The sequence below is a fragment of the Megalobrama amblycephala genome, linkage group LG9, assembly GCF_018812025.1.
Source record: "Megalobrama amblycephala isolate DHTTF-2021 linkage group LG9, ASM1881202v1, whole genome shotgun sequence".
Taxonomy (NCBI): domain Eukaryota; kingdom Metazoa; phylum Chordata; class Actinopteri; order Cypriniformes; family Xenocyprididae; genus Megalobrama; species Megalobrama amblycephala.
Genome location: NC_063052.1, coordinates 5,614,682 through 5,627,412, shown reverse-complemented (window position 1 = coordinate 5,627,412; position 12,731 = coordinate 5,614,682). Strand labels below are relative to the sequence as shown.

The 12,731-nt window shown below is 36.4% G+C and overlaps 1 protein-coding gene across 1 annotated transcript in view; it reads left to right on the top strand.

Moving 5' to 3' along the window:
- The first annotated feature begins 561 nt into the window (after positions 1–561).
- Positions 562–12,731, top strand: part of ripor2 (RHO family interacting cell polarization regulator 2) — an 81,544-nt gene continuing 69,374 nt past the window's right edge. Inside the window, exon 1 of the mRNA XM_048201319.1 lies at positions 562–952. Within this exon, the coding sequence (XP_048057276.1) occupies positions 877–952 (76 nt within the window). The 5' untranslated portion in view covers positions 562–876. The remainder of the gene's footprint in view (positions 953–12,731) is intronic.

Genomic DNA, 12,731 nt, shown 5'->3' with positions numbered 1-12,731 from the left:
TAAACTGTTGAGAGAAGTGATATTTTACCAGCCTATTATTTATATACTACTATATAATTTATTATTATTATTATTATTATTATTTTGATTTTGCTTTAATTTTAAATTATATTTTCAGTTTTCATTTTAATTTGATTTTAAGTTTTTTATATTTAAATATAATTTAATTTATTTTTACTTTTGTTTAATAATTTTAGAACTTATTTAAACTTATTTATTTCAGTTATTTGTCCAGGCAATATTTATCATTTTCACTTTTTTTTTTTCTCTCTTGAGTTTTTCATCTAATTATATTTTATTTTATTTATACTTTATTTAAATAATTTTCAGTTCATAAATAGTTTTAATTTTTAGTTAACAGTTACAACACTGGTTGAGAGTGAGTGAAGACTCAGGTAGGGGATACTCATAAGATCACACAGACACTAATGAAATACATTAGCGAAATACACCTTTCAGTCAAAGATATAGTGCATGTTCACTGTCTGGTATCCAATCCCTTCTTTTGTCCAGGAGACGACTAGAGTCATGTTTCAGTTCTGTGTGTGTATGTGTGCCCAGATGTCAGCCATGGATTGGTGGTGCTCCCTGGATGAAGAAGCTGAGTGGCGTCTGTGTGTCAGAGCAGCAGAGGGAGTTGGGTTCCCCTGACTCATGCATAAAACATAGATCTCATGCAACGCAAACAGACTTGTTGAGGCGACAGGTACACAGCCAGAGAGAGAGGAAACTCAAAGTGTTCTTTGAGAACTGGACGAAGACCTTCAAAGGGTCCAATGTTTGCTTTGGATATAAGCTCATGGTTGGGGGACAAAAGGAGAAGTTTGGGCTGACGCCGATCAATGACGTCCTGTGGGCACCGTCTGGCGCACAGCCATGGAACTGTCGCGAAAGCTGCACTGGATTCGCAACCGGCCCTGGAAGGCCCGGGCCCGTCACAGGAAGTTCAACAGTGAGTGTGATATGTGCATGTGTGTGTGAAAGAACATGCTGGAAGGGTTGATGAATACATTTTATCTCAGTGTAAACGGTCTATACACTCTTAAAAATAAAGGTTCTTTACTGGCACTGATGGTTCCATGAAGAACCTTTAACATTTAAGGAATCTTTCCATTGGATTTTATAGTGGAAATAAGTTCTTTAGATTATTAAAATGTTCTTCACTCTAAGAATGGTTCTTTTAAGAACTGTTCACTGAAAGGTTCGCCAAAAATGGTTCTCATATGGCATCACTGCGGAACCTTTATTTTTGAAAGTGTAAATGACTGCTGAAACTGTTCTATTATACGATGTACTGATGGTATCCATATCATACTGTGACTGATAACACATTCAAATGTGTCTGAAATTTCCTCCTACATTCGCGTTTTGTATGGGTGTGTCTGTGTTTACTTTTATGTGTGAAGAAATGGAGGGAGAGCATGAAATGAGTGTGAAGGTGAAGTGTCCACAATGGCTCCTCTTCTACTCCCTTTCTGCTTGAAGATAAACACCATGGGTGTCCTGGATCGAGTGTTGGTCACGCTCTGACTCACACTGGGCTCTGATTGGCTGAAGGCCAGCACTGCTGATTGGTGATGTGTTTTTCAGATTAATCGCTGACCTGTTCAGCCAGCGGTTCACTCAGATGTGAAATAACAAGGAGTTTAACATGTCTTAGTTTTAGTTCTAATCCATAGTGTTGAGTTACAAAACTAGCCAATGGCCACCTAATTAAAAGCTTACAGATCTTTGCCTACAAGGGGATAAAGGCTTGGCAAAAAGCATATTTGGAGGGCTCTTAAAAACTGGAACTTAAAAAGGGATATATTATATTATATTATATTATATTATATTATATTATATATGAGCAATATCACACTGATAGCCATCAGATATGGCTGTATATCAGCACGGCTGTAATTCAGCTGTAGGCACAAGGACGCAGGTAATCACTCACAGCGTGCTGATATACAGCCATATTGCATGGCTATGAGTGTGATATTGCATTTATACAACAGTTCAACGGCACGTGTGTAAATAAACAAGAAATAACAATGGAGTGTCTTTAAAACCCTTTTTTGTGCAGAACTACTTCCTTCCGCCATGGATTCAAATCTCAAGCTGACAGTTTTACCAAGCATCTGTTACTAAGTCTAAAATGTCACTAGTAACAATTAGAACTAGTAACGAACTAGTAACGAAGGAATGTTGAATGTTGAGTCCCTCCATTGAAACTCATTGTATTTTGTACAGTATTATTGAGAAAGGAAGAGAAGCCTGTGTCTGATATAACATTCAATGTCGATATCCATAATATTATATTCATTATAAAAATACATTTTAGGGGGAATTGAAGCTGTTCTCGGCGGGTACACGAGCACTGAACGGCCGCTGACGGCATGGAGCTCGCATCTCTGAAAACCTCTAAACAAACTGTAAAATATAGGCGCTATGATTAAATATGAGTCTCAGGTCTAAACAACTACATTCTCACCTAAAAAAACTTGTGGTACAACAAGTGTAGTATTTGTAAAAAAAATACGGTGGATTTGCTCAGCCGCCATGACAGCGGAGTGATACAAACGGTGAAAAGGTAGGAGTGCTGTTATCACTAGAATATCGCACGGCTCTCAGCCAATCCGATTAGAGAACCAGAAAGAACTGTTGTATAAAATCAAAGACTATAGAATAATTTGTAATAATGTCTTAAAGGGACTTTGTTAAAATGTAATTAAATATAATTTAATATAATAAATTAACTAACTACAATTATTTTAGTGATTCATTAAAACTGTATTTTAACACCTTATTTTATGTTATTTAATTAGATTAGTTAGAAGTTATTTTAATATAACTATAATTTAAATAATTTTAGGTCATCTTGCAGACTTGATTGGTGTATCTTTAAATATCTAAAGAAGAAGAAGAATCAAATCTTTATTTACCAAGCTGTATTTATCCTTTGCAGTTTGGAAGATTTCAGTGCCTCAGGGATATTTTGTATTACATATTATATTATAGATAGTTTTTGGTTGCAAGCATAGATGAGTTTAAATTTAGTCTGATGTTCACTGTTTTTATATATAGAAATAGGGGCTATAGCCCCAGTTAATTGAGAGTTATTTGGTGTCTGTGTGTTGTGCTCCTCAGCAGTCTTGTCCGTGCCTGAGAGAGAGAGCCGGAGACATGTGATAGCTAAAGATAGCTGAGCACTAGGCAGCACATGTGTGCATTATGTGGAGTGGACTACAGAGGATTTGAAAAGAGCAGAAAACTGATGCGGTTTACTTTGCCCTAAGTCACTGTGAAAGTGCTTATGTACACAGCCAAGTACATAATATGCAAATATGGCCAATTTAGAAATAGCTTAATGTGTTTTATAGTGACATTTAAGCTCAAGGTTGATAATTATAGCATAATTGTGCGTCCTGACCTGTGTTACTCTGATTTAACTGCAGGGGATGCTCTCCTCTTCTCTTCTGTTTTGCAGATACTGAACCAAGTCTTGGTTTGGCTCAGAGAAGCATAATCCTGTAAAATTAATCAGATGTTTATTAAATAGGACATGATGCTGATTCGCTGGTACTTTTGTCTGGATCTCAACACCCCCATGTCAAAATGAGTACAGAGCTAACTAATGTTTGCATCACAGCCAAGGAAAGGAGAGAGAGGGAGAAACAGAGAGAAATCCTGTTTCACGTGTGACAGAAAAGATTTAGTTCAGGCTCATCAGCCGAATACCCTGTGACAACAGAGAGAACCCGTGGCCTCAGAATCCTTTGCATAGCTAATTAACAACAGCCATGTTTTAGCATTGCAGCTAATGTGCAAATCATTCCTCTACAAACCTAAACATAACAGATACAGCTGCTGCTGCTGCTGCTGCTCTGAGAATGTTGACCATGTGCCATGAATTCTGCCTCAGTCACTCCCAGATTGGTATTAATTTCCACCTGTTTCTCATTTGGGGAGAGTCTGATCTGTGAAATGCTATTTATCTCAGTCATGCTATAAGAGTTGGCCACCTATTTCACAGATGTTGTCTCAAAAAATGGGAGTTATAGGGTGCATTCACTGCTCAGAGTGTTTGAATGTTTGAGTTCTGAAGTTATTTAGGCCTTAAACATTCTACACAGTACTCAAATAGCATATGTGAATGCAGATGCTATTAGCTTCGTAAATTCGTAAATTACGAATTTGTACGAACTTTTTTCTCGTAATTTAATGACTTTATTCTCATAATTTAATGACTTTATTCTCAACATTTTATCTCGACTTTTTTCTCGAAATTTAAGAACATTTTTCTCATAATTTAACAAATTTGTTCTCGTAATTTAACAACTTTTTTCTCGTAATTTAATGACTTTATTCTCAACATTTTATCTCGACTTTTTTCTCGAAATTTAACAAGTTTTTTCTCGTAATTTAACAAATTTATTCTCGACATTTTATCTCAACGTTTTTCTTGAAATTTAACAAGTTTTTTCTCGTAATTTAACAAATTTATTCTCGACATTTTATCTCAACTTTTTTCTTGAAATTTAACAAGTTTTTTCTCGTAATTTAACAAGTTTATTCTCAACATTTTATTTCGACTTTTTTCTCGAAATTTAACACGTTTTTTCTCGTAATTTAACGAGTTTATTCTCAACATTTTATCTCGACTTTTTTCTTGAAATTTAACGAGTTTTTTCTCGTAATTTAACGAGTTTATTCTCAACATTTTATTTCGACTTTTTTCTCGAAATTGAACAAGTTTTTTCTCGAAATTTAACAACTTTAATCTCGAGATGGTTTTATTTTTTTATTATTGCTTGGCCCTAATCCTCTTCCGTAGTTCAACCTTAATTTCATGAAGCAACAAGAATAATTTTTGTGCGCAAAAACAAAACAAAAATAGTGATTTTATTAAACAATATCTTCTCTTCTGTCATTCTCATACATTGTTTACATCCAGCGCCTCCAGGTTATGCGTCAGAACGCCGAATCATTATTGGCCGGCTCCTGCATCAGCATCACGCGCATGTGTCGTGCTGCTTACGTGTGCAGCTTTGGCCAATACTGACCTGGCATTCGGACGTAAACACAGAAGCCTTCACTGTGCTTACTGACGCAACTATAACGATAATGATGGGGAGCAAAAGAGATTGTTGAATAAAGTCGTTATTTTTGTTTTGTTTTTGCGCACAAAAAGTTTTCTCGTTGCTTCATAAAATTAAGGTTGAATCACTGTAGTCACATTGACTGTTTTAAAGATGTCTTTAGTACTTTTCTGGACCTTGAAAGTGGTGATTAAATTGCTCATATACCTCTCAGATTTCAGCATTTCAAGCTAACTTTGTCACTCCCTTGAGTACAAAGACATTTTTATTGGTCATAATTTTGAAAGAAATTGCGCAGACACTGGACAAGAATGAAACTTCCTAGTGTGCATGTGTCAGGCAGGTTTCTGATTGACTAGTTTACTATTTAGTTATGTTCCCTTCTAAAGTTGCAAATGTAACTTGCATGCAAAATTGGATCCATCCCAGAACAAAAATCTGGGAATTCAATTTGGGAATCCACTGTGGCTCTTTTTTTGTGCATCATAAATTACTTGAGCAGACAAAATGCAATCTTAATAGCATATGTTTTTAATGAACATTTTTAGAATTTATGCTCCTCTTGGTGTTTCTATCCATGCGATATCCCAAATTTTAATAAAATTAGGTGGATGGAAACATAGACAATGACACATAAAACCGAGTTTGTGTAGCATGTGCTTTCGCATACTTCAGTAGAATGATATGGGCCTAAAAGTTTTGGTGATATTGAAGTGCTTGTCCAAAACTGATGGATGGAAGCTCTACAACAAGTCTTAAAATAATTGGCGATTCCACTGTGCCACTGCAGTGTGTCTGTATTCCCTTTGTGTCTGAGAAGAAGCTGAAGGCCCGCCATGGACTGTAGATAAAAAGATAATCTGTGTGAATTGAACCCCACTCCACCCGTATTAAAACTAATTGTTAGGAACGCCCCACCGTTTTTTGTGAAGGATGAAACACACAAACGCAGAGCTTTCGGGGGGCTTATTTCATTTCAAAGACTCCTTTCATCTCTGTGAAGAGTGGATCTGGGTAGTCTGGACCATTATTTCCAGACTCACATATAGACATGTTGTAGAGGTGTTTGTACCAGCGAGACAAAAGGGAGCACGGTGTGGGGAGTGAGGACTCGATCCTCTCCACATGAGGGGTTTGAAGGTGTCTGAGGGGTGGTGAAGGACCCCAGAGCTCTAGGCTGTATCACAGCCTGTGGTGTCTCTGGGACAAGAGCTGTCTGCTGTCTGACTTTACCTGCAGAGACGGTCTTTGAAGAGAACAAAAAATATAGTGGAGAAGGATAATGGATGAAACACCAGCAGAGCATCTGACTATATGGGGTCTATTGTTGGTAGAGTTAAAATGATGGTTGGTTCCCTTGAATTTCCTCCAAGGCCCTTGCTGAAGATTTGGATAAAGGTGGAGTATTGATCCATGCTTGAGGGAAAGACAGGCCTTTGTGAGGTGTAAAGCCATCTGACAAGACACCCCATGCACATCCTCAAAGAGATGCCTGATTATGGTGATTTATTGGATCTGCTCAACATTGATTTTCAGCCTGGTTGACCCCTGAGACTTTTTAAGGTCTTGATCAGTCTTTAAGATAAGTAAGATAGACATGCTTAGTGATGACTTCCTCTAGTGTCAATATGTTAGTCTAGTAGAGGCAGTTACAGTATAAGCTAATGGACAATAAATTAAAGGGAAAAAAGCTGTATTAACGGCATCTGTGGCATTATGAAGTTTACCATGGAAAATAATTTTGGCTTGTCCTTCATTTTGTCAAAAACAAAGGAACATGACCCTTTGAAATCTTTTTTTTTTTTTATCAATTAAAATCATTTTCTATTTTAATATACTATTTTAAAATGTAATTTATTCCTGTTATGACTAAGCTAAATTTTAAGCATCATTACTCCCATCTTCAGTGTCACATGATCCTTCAGAAATCATTCTAATATGCTGATTTTCTGCTCAAAAAAACATTTCTTATTATTATCAATGTTGAAAAATGTTGCTTAATATCCTGCTTAATATTCTGTGGAAACCAGAAAAATTTCAAAAGAACAGCATTTATTTGAAAAAGAAATCTTTTGTTACATAATAAAAGTTTTTACTGTCACTTTTGATAAATTTAATGCATCCATGCTGAATTAAAGTATTACATTAATTATATATATATATATATATACAGTCAAACCAAAATGTATTCACACCTTGAACATTTCATTCATTAATACAGTTTATTCATTATAGTTTAAAAACAAAATAGTAATAAAATATGACAATATCTTAAGCAAAAAAAAAATGGTCAGGTCAAAGTGTGTGAATAATGTTTGGTTCCAAATTTTGTATCAATTTTACTAGTAGTCCACTGTATGAAGTATTTTTTGGTATAAAATGTCGCAGTTTACCTTATTTTGCTATCCTCACTTACATAAATGAACTATAGTGTCCTGCACCCACTAGTAGAATATATCAAAAATGTCTGAATAATTTTTGGTTTGACTGTATACTAAGGGACAACTCAGAATTATTTTCTGTGGTCAACATTATTTAACCCTGAAAAATTCACAGTGACAAACTGTGCTTCTTTATAATCTTCATCCCTTCACAATGAACTCATTGCTCTGAATCTTTCAGCAGTGACATCTGTTTCATCAGAGGGGCTGTGACAAATCACTGAAGAAAGTTAGATGCCAAAAATACTCCTCTTTCTCCTTCGATAACCCGGTTCCCTTCTGAAGTGTCTGCAACAGAGAGCGTTATTCTTAGAGTCCCATTTGACACTGTCTGCAATCTGAAAGATTAGCACTCTGATCAGTGCCTGAACAGCATTTCCACCCACAGAAACCCTCCAGTGACTGCAGTGTGTCCACCCACTGGAGCTCTTGCCATGGTTGCATGATAGTGGACAATAGATTATTCTTGTAGTAAATCCCTAACTGCTGGACAAGAATTACATTTTATGTTTTGATAATGCTTTGCACGATTAGGGTCCAGTATATACGTTTTGAGAGAAGACTGTATCTGTTTGTGACCAGATGGGAGATTCATAGTGTCTGATGATAATTTAAAATTGTCTTTAGGAGACACAACCAATCCCCTTATAACAACACACACACACACACAATACACCTATTTCAGAAAGGTCTATTCAAGCACCTAGCGTATTGCCACACGGCAGCTGACTGTTTAACACTAACTCGCCAACAATGACTGTTACTTAATATTGTCATCTGAGAGCCCTGACAATGAGACATAAGAACCCCCCAGAGGGAGGGCGGTGAACATTAAACATGCTGAAAAGGAGTCTGTGTTGTTGCTAAGTGTCATTGTTGTCAATATTCAAAGTGTCAGGTTTGAATATAACATGCGGTCTCCACACTGTCAGAACCCCCAGCTAACAAAAATATAAGAACGTTTTGCTAACGTTGCCATTAAGTTATGAAAACGTTACTTCTGAATGTTCTCTGGTAACAATCCCAAAATGATTTCTTGGATATGTGAATATTGAAGGAACATTCCATTTTGCACACAATGTTACTTTTGAATGTTCTCTGAACATTCTAAAACAAGGCCAATTCACACTAAACGTTAGCTAAACTTCTGAGAACGTTCCCTGTTACATGGGACTGCACTTATGATAGATTAAAGCCTGTCACTTTTAGAGAAAACAACATTTTGCAATGTGAAGATTGCACATGTTGCCCTTCAAAATCTTAGTGTTCATTGAGGAAGTGAAGAAACTTTCCTTTTTCCTTTTACTGTAAAGGGAACATTTTTTGGTATAAGCAATTTTGAGTGCAACGGAAACGGAAGCACTAAATAGTATTATACAACAGTTAGTTCCGGTCCTCAAATTTGATTGGCAGAGCAACGTTCCAAGAGTGATGGTATACATTGCAACACCATTACAACCTTTCACTGTTCGTATCACTGTTTCATTCTACGCAATGGTGGGGATTTTTAGTGACTCTTTCTGCAGTTTACAGTGTTTTGCTTATTCTAGTGAACCAGTGAAATATTTCCTTAACATTTTAAAAACTGGACATTTTAAACATCCAGAGAACATTCAGAAATAAAATTTTCATAACTTAATGGGAACGTTCTTAGAACATATTTTTGTTAGCTGTAAAGTTCCACACACGTGTTCTTTGTGCCCACTTGAACACTTGGGCTAAATACCGGGAAATCCGTCATGCAAGTACATAAGTGCTCAAGTGCAAGCCCAAAGATATGGCAGAAATAGTAAAAGTAGTTTGCTATTTCAAATACAAATGTTTTTCAGGTGAGTCGTATAATCATTCACTCAAATGATTTGTTCAAAAACACTACTGTGTGTTGCTTGGAGACTGGAACGATTATTCTGTGGCTTTGTAACCATTAAGTAATTAAGTATTTGAAAGTATTTTGCCGGCAGAGCAAAAAATAAACAAATTAACTGGCAATATTGTATCAAAAATGTTCAAGTTGTTCAATATTAACCTCTTGTTTGTCGAACGGTTGTATAAAATTAATATCACAGTTGCGCCATGCTGTTGGCCTGAATATCAGCAATGATGTGGTTACCTGTGTCTATGGTAATTGGTTCTTGCAGTATTGAGCTTACAGGGGTTGGACAGTGAAACTGAATCACCTGGTTTTAGACCACAATACTTTATTAGTATGGTGTAGTGCTCCTTTTGCAGCAAAACAGCATCAATTTGTCTTGGAAATGGCAGATTCAAGTCCTTCAGAGTGGACATTTTAAGCCATTCCTATTCCAGAACAATGGCCAGGTCACTCTGTGATGCTGGTGGATGAAAACATTTTCTGATTTGCACCTCCAAAATACCCCAAAGTGGCTCTGGAGACTGTGCAGGCCATGGGAGATGTTCATCTTCACTTTCATTTTCATCAACCATTCTGTCACAAGTCTTGTTGTGTGTATTGGTGCGTTATCATGCTGATACATAGCATCCCCTTCAGGGTACAGTGTTTGAACCATTAGGTGCACATGGTCCTCCAGAATGGTTTGGTAGTCCTTGGCAATGACACACCTATCAAGCACAGTAAAAAATGCCATGATATTGCAGCCCAAACCATCTCTGATCCACCACGTGCTTCACTCTGGGCAGCAACAGTCCTGACGTTAAGCCTCTCTGGGGCTTCTCCACACCGTAACTCCCACGTATGTGGGAAAGACAATGAAGGTGGACTCATCATAGAACAATACATGTTTTACATTGTCCATAGCCCAAGATTTGCACTGTTGGCACCAATGAAACTGACATTTGGCATTGGCACGAGTGACCAAAGGTTTGGCTATAGCAGCCCGACCATGAATACTGACTCTGTGGAGCTCCCAACAAAATGTTTTGGTTGAAACAGGAGAGTCGATGTACGTGTTTAATTCTGCATTGAGTTGGGTAGCTGTGGATTTATGTTTTTTGGATACAATCCGGTTCAGTACCTGGACATTCCTTTCAGGCAGCTTCCTCTTGCATCGTCGGTTACTCCTTTTGGTAACATTGTGGTTCGTCCTACATGGAGGTATGCTGACATTATCCTGGAAACCATAGCTCTAGATACACCACAAAGACTTGGTGACCAAAGACCAGCAAGAAATGCACCAGCAGTTTGTCCTCTTTTGAACTTTGAAATGTCTCCCATTATGTTGTGTGGATTACAATATTTTATGTACAGCTGTGGTATACTGCTCTGCTAATTCAACCTTCACATTCTGCTCTTGCTGATGGAATGTAAAATTAGTGAAGACTGGCCACCAGACCACGCAAATATAGGAATGAAACCTTCAACACTACATTTGCCAGTTTTTCAGTTTCATTGTCAAACCCTTGTATAACTTAAAGGGTTATAAAAGTACTAAGACTTGTACTGCCAATACATTCACAAACATTGCTGAGCATGTAAGACATGCTGCTGCTGCTGTACATGTAACATACATGAATTAACCCTGTTGCAGATCTATACAGGTGGAGCTGGGGAAGGTGGAGAGTTTCTGAACTGGTAACACTACCAGTATTTGTTTGAATGTTGAGCCGCAGCTCAAAGGCCGCTGATGCAACAGCAACCAATCAGCTGTGCTATAGATATTGTTGAGATCGTTTACCAAATGAGTTAAAGACCTATCAGACTGTGCCATCTAGAGATTCATGCCAGAACTAAGTAATTATGAAAAAACAGTTTTCATTAAGTTGAAGATGATGCTTTATCTTGAGGACTCACTTCTGAGGGAAGTATCATTAAACAAACTAAGTCTCATTTTGTTTTGAGTATTTGACCTTTGTGTTTGGTTTAGTTTTATTTTCTGCTTTTGGCTTCCTTTCTTTTTCAACATTTATTGTTTTACTATGTGCTTTGGAAGCACAACAGCATCCTCCCACTCCATGGCAACACGCCTCTCTGGAGCTAATACAGGATCCTTAATATGGAGGTTAAGCACCTCAGAGAGGTTTAGGTTACAGAGATATGATTCATACACACTCCTCTTGCTGTTTCATTTCCCTCTCTTCATTTGAACCAACTTCCACCCTCTTGCTGTTTGGCTCTAATTCGGTTCTTCTCAAATAACATGGATTATTTAGACATCCACAGTAATGTAACTGATAGTTACAGAAAACCATGATGACAACATGGCCATGATATTATAAAACAATAGGGGCTATTCAAGCATGCTGATGCAGGTAAGAATGCTCAAACACGGTCACAGCAAGTACCATCAACCATAGCGGCCCTCTCAGGATTCAACAAACTCACAGTCTTTGATCACAATGTAAGTAATCCTGAATGGCCCCTGCTGGAAAGGAATTTATGTGCTTGCTTACAGCATGAGTGCACTAGGTTCAACAACATTTAAGAAACACGGCAGGATAAAAAAAAATGGGTCCTTTACCTGCTTGCTCACTCATTTTTGTTATTGCATTTTTGTGTCCTTTGTGTATGATGAAATATTCTAGTTTCAATTAATACATGAACATCTTTAGAATGATTCAGGGTTTTTAAGTTGTTTTCCCCAGTGTGTTGTTAGATGCTAAGTCACAAGAATCAGTGGAAATAAGAGAAATGAAACAGCAGATATGCTGCAGAGTTCTTGTAAACAAGATGAATAGGGAGTCGGTTGAGTAAGACTGAGTTAATTAATGGTGCATGCTTGGGGTTAATGATTCAAACAAACCCTAAAGTATTAAACTTTGACATGTAACTCACTTTGTGTATCTTATTAATGTCCTTAATATCATTTGTGTGGCTTGTTGATGAAAGATGTGCTCTTACTTTTTCATGAGATTGGATTAAGGTTACAATAATAAAAAATAAATTTAAAAGTAAGTTATTTTAATATTATTATATAATGTATTTATTAATATCTTTAATTAGCTTATATTTTATATTATTTTATTTTTAATTTAATTTTAATTAATTTAATTTTATTATTTTTTTATTTAAGCTTTAGTATTTATGTTTTTGTAATTTTTATTAGATTATTTGTTATATTTCTATTTAGTTGTCATTTATATATTTAAGTTTTTAGTAAATATTTAGTAATTTTAGTACTTAAACTTATTTCACAGTTGCCACAGCAAATTTTCAAATTTTAGTTTTTTAAATTATATTTTAATCTAATATTTTTATTTTATTTCAACTTTATTTCAATTAATGAATCGA